This window comes from Tupaia chinensis, unplaced genomic scaffold (genome assembly GCF_000334495.1).
Source record: "Tupaia chinensis unplaced genomic scaffold, TupChi_1.0 Scaffold000141_1, whole genome shotgun sequence".
NCBI classification, from domain to species: domain Eukaryota; kingdom Metazoa; phylum Chordata; class Mammalia; order Scandentia; family Tupaiidae; genus Tupaia; species Tupaia belangeri.
The window spans coordinates 1,333,952-1,351,528 of NW_006159611.1; the positions used below are offsets into that span (position 1 = coordinate 1,333,952).

The following is a 17,577-nucleotide window of genomic DNA, read 5'->3' on the forward strand; positions in this document are numbered from 1 at the left end:
CTTCACCCAGTGAAGTCTTCATGACTTAGTTTAGCAGTGAGTTAGTGGTCAGACACAGATTTCCTTAAGTGCCTGGAGCCAACACATCTTCATTTTGTAGGCAGTACTATGTATGTCGGGGCATGCCTTCAGTGCTTGGTTAGGTAGCTTACAACTCTACCCTTGCCTTCACTTCCACCTTGAGTGGGTCTTAGGGTTAGCCAGAGGTGAGCGCTTAGTACCTTCTCCAGTCCTCTCTGAGCATATGCACAACCTGAACACATACACAGCTCTGTGCATGCTCAAGACCTGCATTCTAGAATCTGGGAGTGTGTCAGTGTTTTTCAAAACCCTCCCTAATGATAGCGTATTCCCTAGTTTTTCCTTTTAAGCTTCTTGGTTTGCTGGTTGTTTGCCCCAACTATTACTTACAGCCTCTGGCAGTTGTAATATTACACTATTGCAGCTGATTATTTTGATAATTGCCCGTGGGCAAAAAGCTGTTCTCACTGGGTGAGTGCCAGGTCAAGTTAAATAACGAAGCTGTTGAGTGATATCTTCTATGGATACACCGGACAGGTCAAAATAATGACAATTTTCTGGGAATGGATCTTTGAAAGAGCTCGTGGCCCCGCCAATAACTGCTAGGCTTCTGGTTTTCATCGTAATTGAAGACCGTTGGTTTTCCCGGCTATCATGAGGCTGAGGGGCGGAATATGAGAATAGATTAGATTAAAACACTAAATAGCTCAATGTTCTTACCAAAATGTACCTGTTTTTCTTGAGTAGACATTCCTTAGATTGCTGCAAGCTTTTCATAAAGTTTCAGATTTCTGAAAAAAGTTGATTCTGTTTTTGTCATTGCCTTCATTATTTCTATGGAAGGGTGGCTTTTCAGCAGTCTTCACTCCACCATTCCTGTTGACATCAGTAAATATTATTTCTGCCTTGAAACAGGCTGTGCCGCTTTATCTGTTAGGCCATTAGTGTGTGGGGTTGAATTAATTTTCTCGTTTCAATTTTGTGTTTCATGTCAAAGGTGCCATCAGTCACTTATGGTGTCACCTGTCCACAATCACTGTCTTTCATGGTTTTTTTTTTTTTTTTTTTGTAGGGGAAGGTTTTTGCTATAGGGCTTATGTGCTCGCCAGAAAGACAGACAGAGAGACAGAAAGCGAGAAATCACCCCCGAGGGGAGATGGCCACGCCGCAGTCCCTTCTCCATTCTCCTCTCGGGATCTTGGGCACACACGCACACGTGCCCGGCGTGAGTTTAAGCCACCCGGTCTGGGACTCAAACCGCAGTCAACTACATGGGAGTTCAGCCACATAGCCATTATGCTAATTGCTGGTCCCGTGTTTCATGTTTTGAAGCTGCTGTTAGTCTAGATTCATAACAAAGCTTTTTTTATTTCCTTGATAGATGACATTCCCTCCACTACTCCCTGTTGCGTCATCAACAGAATCTTCCAAGAGCCATCACACACCATGTAAAAATATTAATTAATATTAATATAATTAATTTGAAGAGTCCCAAAATATTAATATTAATATTCAAGACTTAAAGAGTCATTCTGAAATGTGCAGAACGTGGTTCTGGTGTCATGGCAGTAAACACAGATTTGAGAATACCTCAGTTTAATCGCCAACATTGTTTTTCTATCTGTATACTTTTACTTTATCCTCCCTCTAACTGAATGGGAAATCATCGGATTGAAATGTTCTCAGAAGTAGAAGCTTTGAGTTTGAATCACTTTTGTCATTAATCTGGCAAATTAGATGAATCTTGATGACCCCATTCACATCTGAGTCTTTCTGAAAAGGGAACACCACTTTGAAGGGATTAAGCTGAATGAGGTCAATTTAAAATTTTCCCCTTGATCTCTAGTTCTGAGTCTTCTAAAATCTTATCAAGCTCATTTCCCTCTATGTAACCTGGAATTTGAAAGAAAAGGGGGGGAAAAACATGTCAAAGAACTGTCGTGCCATATCATTATTCGGTATTTGGTGTGAAATAATCATTTCAACCGTTACTTTGACGGTGTGTATCATATTTATTTAAATATATAAATTAGTATAATCAATTAAGTTTCACCAACTCAGTACATAGTTACAGACTCAAGACATAGAAGCGAATCTAAAATTGTAGACTCTTGAGATTAAATAGAATTTACTGAACCAAAACTGCATGTTTTTAAAAATAAAATACTAACCCTTTACTGGCGACGTCTTTGAATTTATAATATATCACAGATGTGGCTCCTCAGCTCCTATGCAAACAGAACCCTACAGAGCACTCCTCATGGAATGCTGCAAAGGCTTCGCTTTGGACCGGGTTTTGTAAAGTCAGCTTGAAACATGCAGCCGGGGTGTGGCCCTCCAGATCCTCTGCTGGCTCCAGGCTCCGCATGTGGCGAGTGTTTTTCCTGGAGTGATTGATAGGTGGCACACGGGCGGACCCATCAGCTGTTTCTGCTAGGATTAAAGGTAGACATTGCCTCTCACGGCCTCACCCTTTCACAGTCCGATTCCTTCATTACATCCAGATGAGGCTGTCAGAGGCTTGATGGGATACTTTCCCTCACTGCAGATAGTTATCGTTGTACCTAGCAATGCAGAATATTTGATTAAAAGATAAACAGGAAGCAGATATTCGGCTATCCTTAGATACTGTAACGCTGAGCTGTATTTGAGACTATCAGGTTTTCATACTCTCTGAGCAGTAGACTAGTAATTCTATTACTGAGTGGTAAAATAGCGTATTTTCCTTGAAGTGGACTCTGTAAGTTTCTCATGTTGCGTGTTTTGTTGTTCAGTGAAAAATCTAAATGAATTTTTAGACACAGTTAAAGAACTGGTAGGTGGTGGCAGTGTTACCAGGTGAGAACAAGGTAGGATGGGAAGAGAAGAAAGATGTCCTCCTTCTTTACATTTTATTTAATATCCGTGTTGTTCGGTAGCACAAGACGGCAGAGATCTCATTAATTTGCTATCTCCTAATTTCAGATGCTATGAGGAGAGCCATTTAATTTAGTTTAAATATTTGGAATCTTTAAAATAATCCACACATTTCTGACAATCCGTACTAAGGAAAAATCTGCAAACTAGCCACATTTAAATAATCCGACATGTGTGATGTTATCATGTAGTGGACCAGGTTTTGATCTATTTCCAAGCTGGGCTCTTTTTGCCATTTGGCATCATGAAGCCATTTTACCGACTGAGACAGAGTTGAGGGCACAGGCTTTCTTCAGTGGCCACGTAACAGAAACAAGAGAAGTTCTTGAATCAGCTCCTCGCTGATCTCGAGCTGAGAGTTTAAGATACAGCTCATGAGTAATGGTGGGGGTGGAGCAGGGTAGGGTAATAGATGGGAGGAATATTCAGAGCTTTTCCTGGAAAAGGCGAGGAGTTCTCAGTACCCAAAAGCTTTTTCTCCTTCTGGGGACTCTTCTGGTAGGATTTCTGGTGACTGTCATGGCACTGGTGTGTGTGTGTGTGTGTTTAGCAGGTGAATGGCGTTGTGGTGAGGGCAGGGGCCATCCACGGGCCATCTTAGCTCCCACCAGCTCGGGCTGGGTTCTTAGTGGGGTCTTATCTTAGCTGCTGACATGCATGCTATTGTCTCAAAGAAAGTGTGGACACCACTGCAGAGGGGCTGGGGTCTGGTAAGAGCAAGGGCTAGGCTAGACGGCAGTGAAAAGACATCTTTGGGGGAGGCTGGGGTGTGGTTTAAGCATGAGGTCTATGCTGTATGACACAATGACTGTCAAAAGCCACTTATGCTATGTAACATGGCAGTGTATGTGTATGTGTGAGGTCTATGCTGGGTGACAAAATGACTGTCAAAAGCCACATATGCTATGTAACATGGCAGTGTATGCGTATGTGTTTAATGTCCTGCTTTGGGGAGGGACCCCAGCATTCCCTGCCCCCTCCACTCCCTCAGATGACTTCTTATTGAGACCTTCATCAGGAGTTCTTTGTGCCATTCCTCAGGAGGGCGAGGTTTAGCGAGGGCCACAGCGAGAGTGGTCCACAGCAATGGCGCCTGGTGCAGTGCGCCCGGGAGGACCGTGTTGCATTCAGCGTCGCAGTGGGCCCCCCGTGGCAATGACGTCTCGGATCCGAGGTTTGCTCTGAGGTTGAGATGGCTGAGTGTGAACCCCCACCCCCCCAGCACAGCAAAGCGCGGAGGGATGCCTGGGACTGTCACCATCACCATCCCTGCTGCACTGGAGTTTGGAGTGGCTAGGGCGTTCTCATCCTCTGTGATTCCAATGAAACTTACTGTGGTCCCTGGTTTTCTTGTTTTGTTTTGTTTTATTTTTTGGGGGGAGGTTTTTACTGTAGGGCACGTGCACTCATCAGAAAGACAGAGAGAGAGAGAGAGAGAGAGAAAGTGAGAAATCGCCCCCCAGGGGTATGGCCAAGCCACAATCCCTTCTCGTCCATTCTCCTCTCGGGATCTTGGGCGCGCACGCACATGCTCCCAGCGTGAGTTTAAGCCACAGGGTCTGGGACGCAAACCGCAGTCAACTACATGGAAGTCCAGTGACATAGCCATTATGCCAACTGCTGGTCCCAATGGCCCCTGTTTTTTAAAACTTGAGTTCTTTAAAGACTTTTTGAATGCTTTGATTGCATTATTATCAACTTGGGAGGGGAAGGAATTGCTCATCCCTGTTCTTGCCTTTCACTTTCCTTCTTGGGACTATGTTCTTTTGAACACAGAAATGTTTTCCCTCTCCTGTCTGTCTATTTTCTAGTTCTCTCCTCCTAGCCCTGGGGCACTGCTGCTGTAATGGTAGTAACTTCTTCAGGGGTGGTGCTGAGGCTCTGTGATTCTCCCCCCTGCTTCCCCTTTGCTGTTTTCATCTTCAGAATTTCTCTCTTGTTATGCTAATAGAGGAGTCCTCTGAGCCCTGGAGTGTAAGTGCCTGGGTGATTTGGACTCTGCTTAGGAGAAAGGTTTCCTTGCTTGGAACTCACACTTCATGATGTATTGTCAAGAAATAGTGTTAGCTTAATGTTTCCGGCTCAGAAAACCATTTTGCTTTTTACGAAACCCACTAGATAGTATCAGATATAATTTCATAGTTTACGAGTTTCAAGATGACAATCAAAGTAGTAATTTTTTCTCTTAGTGATGATTGTTTTTTGATAATGATTGGTTTTCTTCTGTTTTTCTAACCTTCAAAAATAAACATGCATTACTTTTCTAATAGAGAAGAACATTATTTTTAAAGAACAGTTTTTTTTATTACACTAATTTCTTTATGCACTTTTTAAAGCAATACAATAGGTTCAGCTTCATAAGACTGTATAAGTAAGCCCAACCCTCTATAAACAATTCTGTCTTTAGAATGATTTCCACAGATTGTAGCAATTTAGGTATTTAAGGCAGGAGTACTAAGGTAGAGTCATTAAGGCTCCCAATTATACTTATTTTCCCAAACGTACTTGTAAAGGTAGAAGTGATATTATACTCAAAAAACGGAATTGGTTTGTTCTTTTAGTGCCTAGTGTCATTCTTTTTTTAACAGAAAAAAAAAAAAAGGCCATTATAGGTGGATTATACATTTCTTTTTCAAGGATATACCTATTTATATTTTACTGCTGGAATCATGACTGATTTTACTGTTAGTTCTCCCTTGCTACTTACTTTGAAATGAACCCAGTCACACTGGCTTTTGGTATGTGTTCACTTTCATGGTTTTCAACAGATGTGTGGGATCTGTGTAACCAGTTCTGTGATCAGGACAAGGAGTTTTTTTTTTTTTAAGAATTATTTTATTTAACTTAATTTAATTAATTTAATTTGACCAGAGGGGGGCAGGAGGAGAGAGAAAGAAAGAAAGTGAGAAAGCAAGCTGCCAGGTCTGGGACTCGAACTGCGGTTAGTCATGTGGGAATCCAGCACTCTTAACCACCAAGCCCAGGACAAGAACTCTTTTACTTTCTGAATCGAAGCAGTGAGGAATAATTTAAAAATAAAATAACCGATATTAGCAGTTGGAAACACATGCGTGCATGTGTCTGTGATTACAACTCTTTGCATGTTGACTCGAGGACCGAGTTACGCGTTTTTATCTTCAGGACGCAAGGTCAGATTATTGATGCTGACACTGAGAAGCCGCAGGAAGGGCAGCACTGCCATCTGTGTACATCTCTGTGGGAGGTGATGAGAAGAGTTTGAACCCGTGTTAGTGCCAATCCTAAGATGCTACCTCGCAGTTTAGCAGTGCTCTCCCGTACTGATTAAGTTATGGAGCACGTGTGAGTCAGAATCTCCTCCCATGTCTAATCCTTCCCATTTCGGATGTGAGGACTGGGAATCCTCCCTCTCGCCCGCTTGCTCTTATTCACTTTCTTACGCGGTCAATGAGCCCTTGTTATTAAACTGTCGGGGAACCGTGGGTACCGGTCACTCACGCGGCAGGTGTCGCGGGGCGGTAGTGAAGTGCCGGGTGGAATGTACATCGGGGTACCTGGGCACGTGCTCTCCACGTGCTTGTTGGGGTATTGAGGTGACGCTGGAAATAAGGTCTCCTAGAGCCATCATGGCCGTTTAGACCACGGACTAGAAGTCACCGTAGGGCTCCCCGAAATAATGGCTCGCCCAGCATCCATCCATTCGACCATGATTAAAGTACGTACGGGCCAGGCGTTGAGCCAGGAAACAGGAAGTGAAGATCTGCAGGGTCCGCCCTGCATCTGAGGACGTGTGGCATGACTGCTGGTCGGGGAGCCGAGCACTAGTGGGAGCCTGTCCGTGGGCTCTGCCATGGAGTCGCGCTCCAAGCTACCTGGAGAAGGAGAATAAAACAGCATGATTCTCCCACAGCAGGAACGAACCAGAAACGTGCCGAGGGAACCGCGCCAGGTACAAAAGGGCCAGGGTCGTGTGTGTTCACGTAGCATGAGGCACTCGGGAGTCCGGTTCATGCAGAGCAGCGGGTACCAGAGGCTGGGTGGGTAACAGGGGGGTGTGCTCTTGTGTACTGGTGCGGTGTTTCCATTCGGGAGGGTGAAAAGGCTTTAGGCGTGGATGCTGGGTGATGACTGTACAACACGGGGACTGGCCTTAATGTCACCAAATCAATTGTGCAGTTAGGAATGGTTAAAATCGAAAAGTTTACATATCACTACGATAAAACAAGAACCAAAACAACATATAATGAAAGAAAACCGGTTTTGTTTTGCTCTATGATGGAGAGTGCACACACGTGAGAGCTGTAGGGAGGGAAGCGTGTTCCGCAGGGTCTCGTCTCGCTATCATCCTGTCCCCCCTCCCTCAGAGTCCTGGGCTCCCACGTGCACACCCGCGACTCTTCAGGACAGCCCTGGGACCCGAACCTGTGGTTGCCATGTGGCTTCTAGCCTTGCCAGGCACATACGTTACCACTGCACCACCGCAGCCGGGCCAGAGAGCCCACTGTTGAAAGCAATTTTCCTAATATTTTCTCCTTTGGAGTCTGTCATGATTTTTCGAGTGAGATTTTATGTGTATCAGCTGATGTGTAGCAAATTTATAAATTAGGGTGTGTTAACATCCATATGCATGTGAGTGAGACGGGCTTTACCCCTTAGTCAACCTAACCGTACTCAACTTCTGGAATAGTTTTGCATGAAAAGAATCCATTTGATGCGTTCCGAATCCGCGTGTGGTGGTGTGTAGTTGGCAGAAATGCTGGCATGCTACAACATGGACAGCCCTTGTACGCTTGGAAGGGAAGGCCCGTCCCAAACGACCACACATGGTATGCTTCTATTGAAATGGAAGGCCCAGAACAGGCAAGTTTACAGAAAGTCGCTGGTGGGTGCTTAGGGCCGGGAGTGACGAAAGGACTGCTAGTGGATGCGGTTTATTTTAGAGAGGATGAGAACGTTCTAAAATTAGGTCATGATGGTTGCACAACCCTGTGAGTAAACGAAACTAATCAAATTGCACACTTTGATGGGTGAATTGTATGGGCCATGAATTACGTCTTAATCAAGGTATTTTTAAAATGTTTGAGGGGAATGAAATAGTTTCCCCCTTTCTCCTTTTTTTTTTTTCTTTATCGTATAACTTAGGTCTGAAACGAACATAGCACTGTAAAGTTTAGCTTTTTGGTTTTTGCTGTAGCACACGTGCAGTCCCCAGAAAGATAGGAAGGTAGAAAAAAAATCACTCCTTAGTGAGGGACGTACTCCCTTCTACTCCACCCTCCTCTTGGGATTTTTTGAGCACACACGTACATATGCCTGGCGTGTTTTTCGAGCCACCAGATCCAGGACTCGAACTGCAAAGTCTGCCATGTGGGATCCAGCACTGTAACCTCCACACCACCTGTTGATCCAAGTTTAGCATTTTGAATGTGTATATTTCATACCAAAGCTGTCATCAGAGAGGTCTTTCTGACAGAATGCAGAAGCATCTGAATACAAGAGTTGGCATATTTGCGCACCCTCACATGAGTAATTGCTCAGCTGTGGTATGTATTATATTGAGACTCAAACCCAAGTAGAAAATGTCGAGTAATTTGATGACCGACAGGGCAGTAAAAGTGAAGCAGCAGTTCTTTTTAAAGTGCCCATACACGGGAGTGCTTTTTTAAAGTTAAGCCAGCTTTCCTCCGATTCCTTTTGCTTTTCCTTATGTGGTAAGCTGGGGTGTGCCTGTCCTTGCGTGCGGAGTGGCGTGGCAAGCCTAGCTCAGGACTGGACCCCGCGGAGACCCGGAGGGAGGAGCCAGTGTGCATCTGCCCAGGGAGCTCTGGGCCTGGGAGGGCGTTCTCCTGTTGCCACACCTGGAACTGGTCACCCAGAAATCCCAGAAGAAGCAGTTTTGGAAAAAGTGATGCGATCAAGGATTCTGCAAGGTTGCTGAGTGAGAAAAAGGCAGAGGAGAAAAACCAAAATAAATACTCGGTCTCTTTGCAACACGTTAATCTCTGTGAAATCGTGACTCTTTCAGTGGCAGGAGCAGGGACTTCAATTAAGGGGCGAGTTTATCTGCTGTTATGTGTCTCGCTGCCTGGCACCATGGAGTGCAAAGCTCTAGCGTGAAGCTGGAGGTAATTACTGGTGGAAGGTTTATTTTGAGAACCCAAAGGGGGAAACCCACATTTCTCCGACTCGTTTGCTGTTAGCGTTCCCAGTTGTAGATCGGCTTATTGTAACAGGATGGAGCTTCACTAGAGCGGTCCCCGTCAGAGCTGGAGGCCACCCGGGTGTTCCCAGGAAACCGTGCCGCCACGCTGGGGCGTGTTTGCGCCCGCCCTTCCCAGCCCACAGTCTGCAAAGCAGCGCGAGTCCTTCTCCGCCCTTCCTAGCCAGCACGGAGGCCGTTGAGAAGCTTCTTTCTTAGTGACAGGTTCCCATTCATCTGTATGGCATTCTTTTAGATGAGGAACTTGAAATATGCTTTACGGAAGAAGAGCAGATAACGCATATTGAATGCTTTAATATACAGGTACCTACTGGGTTGTCCTCAGTGACTTTCACATAGCCCAGCGGCCCTGCGCGGTGTTTTAATCACTCCATTTTACAGCTGAGGAAACCAGGGTGCAGAGAGTGAAGTTCGTTTCACGAGGCGTGTGATGTGTTAGCTATGGCAGGCGTGTTGGAAGCCACCAGAAGCTCTGAGTGCCCCTTTCGACACAAAGATCAGTATTCTTATTTGGGGGAGAGAGGGCCAGCGTGTAGGGGTGAAGGCCTGAAGTGCAGAGACTCATGGGGAGGCCGGCACGCCTGCGACAGGGCACATAGTAGGGATGCCGTCCTGCCTGGTCCAGCCTCGCACACAGTGGGTGTGGGTGAGGATCCGAGGAACCTCCGGGCTGCACTCCCAGCCCTGAGAGGGAGCAGGTCCGCGGAACGTATCCAGCAATTTTTCAGCTCAGTGCAACTCCACTTCCAGGTCTGTGTTCTCCCTATGGAGGTCTGTACACCTGCAAGTCCCATTAATTCCCAGGAGAGAAGGTGTGATGTCATTGGTTTGGTAATCGGAATTCCTTTGTGAAAAGCATCGCTTCTTTAAACAACTGAGCTGCTAGTAAGGAGTTGAGTGGTTTACGTTCATCTTTTGGTCTCCACCGAGGTGAAAAGGCTAGTGCAGTGGCTGTTGCGGAGAGGATGGAATGGGCGTGGCTGGCCCACACCAGACCCGGCACCGAGTCACTGAGAGGGATGTGGGAGTAGCCCCCCCGGACTCCACGAGCTCCTTCAAAACCCTGTTCTCAAGGGACCAGCAGATGGCGTAATGGTTACGTTGCTGGACTCCCACATTGTCGATCGCGGTTGGAGTCCCGGACCCGGGGGCCTAAAATGACACCAGTGGCATGTGCCTGCTGTGCCCAAGATCTCCAGAGAATGGAGGGACTGGGGCATGGCCACCCCCGGGAGGGATTTCTCACGTTCTGTTTCTCTGCACTGGCGAACGCGTGTGCCCCACAGCAAAAAATATCTCTTAAAAAAAAAAAGCAAGCATGGAATGAAATAACAGATGTGAGAGAGTGTGGGGCCTTATAAACAAAACATCACACGGCACATGCAAGTTATTAAAGAGCAGGCTTGGATTTCCTTTTGCATTTTTACCACTAGTGGACTCTGTGCTGGTGTGTGTGCACACGCACTCCTTCCTCACACTTTTCCCCACACACACTTTTTTCCTCCTCCCCACCTTCCCTCTGCCTCAGACTGATCCCCGACGACCGCAGCAGCGGAAAAGGGCTAGAGTGAGCCACTTCTCAGCTCACGCCCCGTATGTGGTGACATCACTCTCGCTTTCCTGCCGTCGCTCTTTCGAACCCCTGGGTGTCCTCGGAGGAGTTCGGGACACTCAGTTTCATCATCTTCTCTTGAGTGTGCTCTAACGTGGCGGGGCAGGGCGCTCTCCCGTTCTTCCCTTTCCAGCGCTGCATCTTAAACACGGGTCAGCGGGTGCCTCGAGGGGAGCGGCCCGCCCTGTCTCTGGTCACGCGCCCTTTGCATACAACATACTGGACATATGTGTGTTCTTAAACCGAAACAAGCAAAGAGAAACCAGGAATTATAAGTTTTTGTTTCTCCTTCAGTATTTTTATTAATTTTTTAAAATATATTTTTAAGACTTATTCATTTAGGAGTCAGCAGGTGGCATAGTGGTTAAGGTGCTGGACTCTCACATGAGTGACTGTGGTTCCAGTCCCAGGTTTGGCGGCTTGCCTTCTTTCTCTGGTCAAATTAAAAATAAATAAATAAATAAAAAGTTCTTTTTTTTATAAAAAGGAATTATTCATTTAATTTCATCTATTGTTATTCTTCAATTTGACCAGAGAGAGAAAAAGAGGGAGAGAGCAAGCTGCCCAATTTGGGATTCAAACCACAGTCTGCCACATGGGAGCTCAAAACCTTAACCACCACGCCACCAGCCCCCTCAGTATTCCTCGTAAAAATGTGTTGGCTTCATGTGAATTGGGAGGCTTTCTCTGTTCAGGCATCCTGGATTCTGGGGTCCCCCCTGTTTGTCTTCAACATGGCTGTTTCTCCTGTGAGCGTCCACAAGGCCGAGTAGGAAACGCTGGAGGTGGAGCACGAGTGGCGTCTGTTTTGAACAACTCAAAGCCGTCTGCTCCGGGGGCGTTGTATGACCATGTCTCTGTTTTCCCACCTGAGAGAGACAACAAGCACATGAGAATAATGCCATGGAGTTCTCATGACATCCTTCTAGATTCCCACTTGTCATCAGAGGCTCTTGCCAATGGTGTCTGCTTTAAGGGTCCTGATGACTGATCTGTGTTCAGCTGTGTTGCTCACACTGTGAGTGTGGAAAACCACCCCCCGGTTTGTTAAAATGATTAATGCTGGGGCCAGCAGTTGGCGTAATGGCTGTGTCTCTGGACTCCCACGTAGTTGACCGTGGTTCAAGTCCCAGACCTGGTGGCTTAAGCTCATGCTGGGCACGTGTACGTGTGTGCCCAAGATCCCGAGAGGAGAATGGAGGAGAAGGGATTGCGGCATGGCCATCCTCCCTGTGGGGGTGATTTCTCGCTTTTTGTCTCTTTGTGGCAAGCACACGCGCCCTACAGCCAAAACCTCTCAAAAAAACTTAATGCCTTCTCCCTTTGGATATATATATATATATATATGTGTGTGTGTGTGTGTACATACACACGTATATAATTAATATATTTAATTAATTTTTTTAAGGAAATGGCAAAAATCCTCAATCATCCCAGGGTCTACGCTTTCCTGCACATCCCGGTCCAGTCCGCCTCCGACAGCGTGCTCATGGAAATGAAGAGAGAGTACTGCGTGGCTGACTTCAAAAGAGTGGTGGATTTTCTGAAAGAGAAGTAAGTCTGCTAGTACTTAGGAAAATAACCATTTCTTTTTCCTTTCAAAAGCATGTGGCAGAAATGCACTTCTCACAGCCTCACAATTAAAGGTGCAAGAGAGGAGGGGAGGCTTTGGAAGCGTTCAAAGTCTCTGAGTTTCCCGAGGCCCCTTGATGTGGTTTCCTCCTTCCCCCCGATGTATGCCCCCCTCCCAGCTGTGCATGACACCTCATTAATTTGTGGGAGATTGCCAGTCTCTGGAAGGTAATGTGGATTGTGATTATTTTCATACCTGACCTGGTAGATGAAAACCGCGTTAGCTGCGCTCTCTTTAAATCTCCTTTAATGTGGCTTTTTGAAGCTGCGAGCCGATTTTGATGTGGAGATAGGCCAACTCGCGTCACTACGGAAGAGACCGTTTTCTCCTAAGTAGCCTTTTATGAAGCTATCTGGAATGTCTGTGCTTTTACACACTCATCCCTGCAGTTTAAGAATTGTGATTTACTAGGAGGTACGGGGTTCTACTTTTTAAAGTTCCAACTGCTGCTGGCCAGAGTGAAGGGGTATTTGTACAGCCTCAGACCTGAATGATCATTTGTTTCCACGGGAAACACTTGTGGCCTGCAATTCCGTTCTTCAGACTCCCGCTCCTCGTCCTCACCACACAGCCATGCCTCCGGGGCTCACAGGCGGAGGGAGCGAGGCCGGCCCAGGTCACCAGGCTTCTCCATCCTGGGCACCGTTCTCCCCCCGGGATGTAGCATTAATCGTGGCATATTTGTGGCATGTCTTCCTACTTTCCATCATTTTCCCATGACTTTTTCCTCCGTTGTTTTTCTTAATTAAGGTACAACTTTATTTCCTTGTTCTTGGTTATAATTGCATATCTTTGTACCATGTCAAAGTTGTGTTATACAAATTGCAAGTGATTATTTTTTCCACCTTCAATTAGTCTTATCCTGAAGGCTTATGATTGTTTTAAAATCTTTTTGTTTTTGATTTACTCTTTCCTTCCTTCCTTCCTTCCTCATTTTTGTTTTATGTGTCTATTTTTGTTTTTTTTTCTTCACCTCCAGGCATGTCTTGATTATTTTAACTACCAGGGATAAAGACACTTAGTATGCATTCAGATGTGCATGGCTAATTGTTCGAATATTCAAATCAGTGAATAGAAGATATATTTACTCCAAGATCTCATGGTTATAACTACTGGGTCCTCAAAAAAGCTGTGCCATCTTTTTCTGTGTTTTTCTCTGCGAAAATGCATCGTGACCATCCGAGGACCCAGTATTAAGTGTATACAGCCCTTCCAGTAGAAAACAGAATAGTAAGAGCTCTCTAGCATCACTGTACATATGGCTTTTGAACAGAATTGGTCAAGGCTAAGGCACCAAGATTTTTGCGCTCAGTGTCTTCTGTTGGCCTCTAATCCTTGCATTTCTTCTAGCTTGTCGTAGGCACTCTTGCCTCACAGAAGAATCTCTTTGGGTGTGTGATTCTGGTGACTGGAACGTTTTCAAAATGGCGCAGGGATTGTTAGCGCGTGTGGCTTTTTCCCTCTTAGCTTATTAGGGCAGTAGTGGACCGTGCACACAGCACGCTCGGGCTACACGGTGTGTTGCCACACATAGACATGCATCCGGTTGTACAGGATAGACCAGAGCACTTTCCAGGTTTGCAGCAATAATACGATTCAACGAGGTTGGAGCACGAACGTCCCTTCACCTTCGTTTGAGGGAGTCTTGACTCAGGCGTTTAGGGTATTTGGGAGTCTATTGAGCCAGGCAGCAGCTTCACAGTGAGTTCTAGCCCTGACCTTGCTCTGCGGATGGACCTGTTACATCGGGTGCATGTTGAACTGTCTGGGAAGCCTCCGTGAGCTCTGTAGAGTTTGCAGCATGACCACATCCAGGCATTAGAAGAGAGTCTTTTGCTGGGACCAGCAGATGGCATAATGGTCACATCATTGGACTCCCACGTAGTTGACCATGGTTCAAGACTCAGACCTGGCAGCTAAAAACTCATGCCAGGCATGTGCATGCGAGTGCCCAAAATCCCAAACTGGTGGAGAAAGGATTGTGGTGTGGCCATCCATCCTGGGGTGATTTCTCACTTTCTGTCTCTGTCTCTCCAGGGAGTAAACACGCCCTATCGAAAAAATCTCTCTTAAAAGAGAGAGAGAGAGAGAGAGAAAGAAGAGTATCTTGCTTTTGTATGTGGGCTAATCTTAAGCTCCTACCCGGCATTCTGAGTTGCCCTGTAGCATTTCTAGAAATATTCATGTAACTGAGGGATCCTCAAACCTAGTATTGTACCCCACGGATCTCCAGTATTTCTGTCACCAGGATTATCAGAGATCCCTGGAGAGGACATTGGTGATAACCTCGAGAAGATACCCCCTCCCACACCCAGCCACCCAGAATCTCAGGCCCTGAGCCCTGCAAACGTGGCGTAAGAGTCCCGCTGCTAGCACCTCCAGGACATCTTGTAAACTAACTGTATTTTGTGTGTGCAGCAAGGTCAACAAAGCTCTGGTGTGTAATTTCACATTTAGACGGTCTCTCGGATGTATTTTAAAAACTGGAGCAGGCAGCCAATCTGATGCACCTGTAAGGGCAGCCAATTGCAGAAGAGTTCTCGAACAGCGCAGGCAGAGTCACGGTCAATAATTTCTTTATGTTTGAAAGTGGCCCGTGGTTTAGCTGGGAGTGACGATGCTTCCCCTGAGCCAACTCGAGGCTGGTGTTATTCCCTTCTGTTGCTTGGGCGTTGGAACCACCCTCCTGGCAGTAGTTGGTGTTGTGGGGGTGAAAGGCCGACAGGGAGACAGAGACAGAGAGACAGATAGTGAGAAATGGAACATGCTGGGCCAGGTGGGGTGTGACTCAGGCTACCTGGCCAAGAAGAGTGTCTACACTACTTCCTGTGTAGACTTAAATCAGCCGGTGCTGGGCAGGCACTCACATGGCTTCAGCCGTTCCAATTTATTGATCCACTTGAACATTAAGTCATTTGATGTTTTTATTTAATGGACAAGGGAGGGGTTCTAGAATTGCATGTTGGGGTTTGTAGAGGTGTGGAAGAAAGTTACAGAGAACAAAGCAAAAGTAATTCGGGTTTCAGAAAGAATTTGCTTTACTATTTAGATTTTTTTTTGATAATTCCGATGCTTTTTTCCCCCCTAAGTTTACTTATTTACTTCTTCTGTGTGTGTTAGAAAGAGAGAGAGAGACAGGCACCACCAACAGGGTCTTCACACCGAGCCCTCCCCCTCCACCCAGCCTCTGCCCGCCGAGGTCGCAGGTGCACGTGCGCCTGCTGTGTCCAGGGAGGCCACGAGACGTGAACAGCCCTTCCGTGAGCTGAGGTCGCAGGTGCACTTAGGCCTGCTGTGCCCAGGGAGGCCACGAGCCGTGAACGGCCCTTCTGTGAGCCGAGGTGGCAGAAAAAAGCCTGCTGTGTCCAGGGAGGCCACGAGCCGTGAACGGCCCTTCTGTGAGCTGAGGTTGCAGGTGCACTTAGGCCTGCTGTGTCCAGGGAGGCCACGAGCCGTGAACGGCCCTTCTGTGAGCTGAGGTTGCAGGTGCACTTAGGCCTGCTGTGTCCAGGGAGGCCACGAGCCGTGAACGGCCCTTCTGTGAGCTGAGGTTGCAGGTGCACTTAGGCCTGCTGTGTCCAGGGAGGCCACGAGCCGTGAACGGCCCTTCTGTGAGCTGAGGTTGCAGGTGCACTTAGGCCTGCTGTGTCCAGGGAGGCCACGAGCCGTGAATGGCCCTTCTGTGAGCCGAGGTTGCAGGTGCACTTAGGCCGGCGGTGGCGCGGCAGGCCACGGGATGTGAACGGCCTCTCCGTGTGGCTCCAGCATTGCCACGCCTTACATATACACCACGGCTGGCCAAGAATCCCCGTCTTCCTCACTTCTAATAAGTACTTCGTGAGGATTTCTACTTTAGTTACTCATCACTTAACTGGGTTTTCTGTCATCTTTGTAGCACACTACTGAGATTTTAAAAAGAGAAATGTAAAACTTCAATGGCTTTTTTCTTTTTTTTTTTTTTTGGAGAGATTTTCACTGTAGGGCGCGTGCGCTCGCCAGACAGACAGAGAGAGACATAGAGACAGAAAGCGAGAAATCACCCCCCAGGGGGGATGGTCACGCCGCAATCCCTTCTCCTCCATTCTCCTCTCGGGATCTTGGGCACGCACGCACACGCGCCCGGCGTGAGTTTTAAGCCACCGGGTCCGGGACACGAACCGCGGTCGACTACGTGGGAGTCCAGCGACATAGCCACTACGCTAACTGCTGGTTCCCAATGGCTTTTTTCAGGTAATTTTGAGACCATTCCTTCCCAGTTGGAGGATTTTTTTACTGTTTTGTTTTGGAGGCCGTATAACTAGGGTTTTCTGGACCTCAGGTCCTTGGACGCGGACTTGACTTGGGCACCCTCGTCTGAGCCATGATCTCTCCTCAGCGTCAGCCATGTGTTAACATGCATTCGAACATGGCAGCACGAGGGGCTGCAGTGGCCTGGTTATCCTCGCTGACTCTCTCTGCTGAGCACATGAGCCTTATAGCAAATTAAATAATAATAATTACAATAAATAAAATTAAATAAATCATTTGTTTTTTAAAAGACAACATTCGAGTTCTCCTCTCGAACATATGCTCTACTGCTATGTTAAGGAGTCTGCGTCCTCAAATTCACACACTGCCGTGTGGAAGAAATAGGTAAGAATGTCCTGTTGATAGATGTACTTTTAAGAAACCACACTATTTAGGGGCCAGCAGGGCGTGTAGTGGCTAAGGTGCTGGACTTCCACCTGACCAGCTGCGATTGGAGTCCTGGACCTAGCGGCTTGAAAATCCTTCTAGATGTGTGTGCGTGCATACCCCAAATCCCAGGAAAATGGGAGAGAAGAGATTGTGGTGTGGCCATCCTCCTGAGGGGCTGGGAGTGGATTTCTCACTTTCCCTCCCTCTGTCTCTCTTTGGCAAGCACCCTATGGGCAGAACCTTAAGAAGGGGAGCGGAGAAGACACAGTTTCTATGTTAAAACACACACCTGCTTAGATGAATCCACTGTTGGAAGTCGGTGGCTGTCTGGTTAACTGTTAGCTGCACCTCAACTAAAGGTAGCATCTTTATCTTTCTCAGTAATTGCCTTCTTTTCCTTTCCTTTGTTTTTCTTAGTGAAGGATGAGTGTAAGGAACACAGTGGGAGAGGGAGAGGGAGAAGGAGAAGGAGAGAGGGGGTTTTTGAGTTTCTCCCCAGGGTTTCCCATTGTGACCCTC

At 46.9% G+C, this 17,577-nt stretch overlaps 1 protein-coding gene across 4 annotated transcripts in view; it reads left to right on the forward strand.

Annotated features, from left to right (window-relative positions):
- CDKAL1 (CDKAL1 threonylcarbamoyladenosine tRNA methylthiotransferase) overlaps nucleotides 1–17,577 on the forward strand; it is a 492,813-nt gene that overhangs the window by 315,159 nt on the left and 160,077 nt on the right. For all 4 annotated transcript variants that reach the window (XM_006145110.2, XM_027770551.1, XM_027770552.1 and 1 more), the window contains one exon: nucleotides 12,157–12,302. In XM_006145110.2, the coding sequence (XP_006145172.1) occupies nucleotides 12,157–12,302 (146 nt within the window). The remainder of the gene's footprint in view (nucleotides 1–12,156; nucleotides 12,303–17,577) is intronic.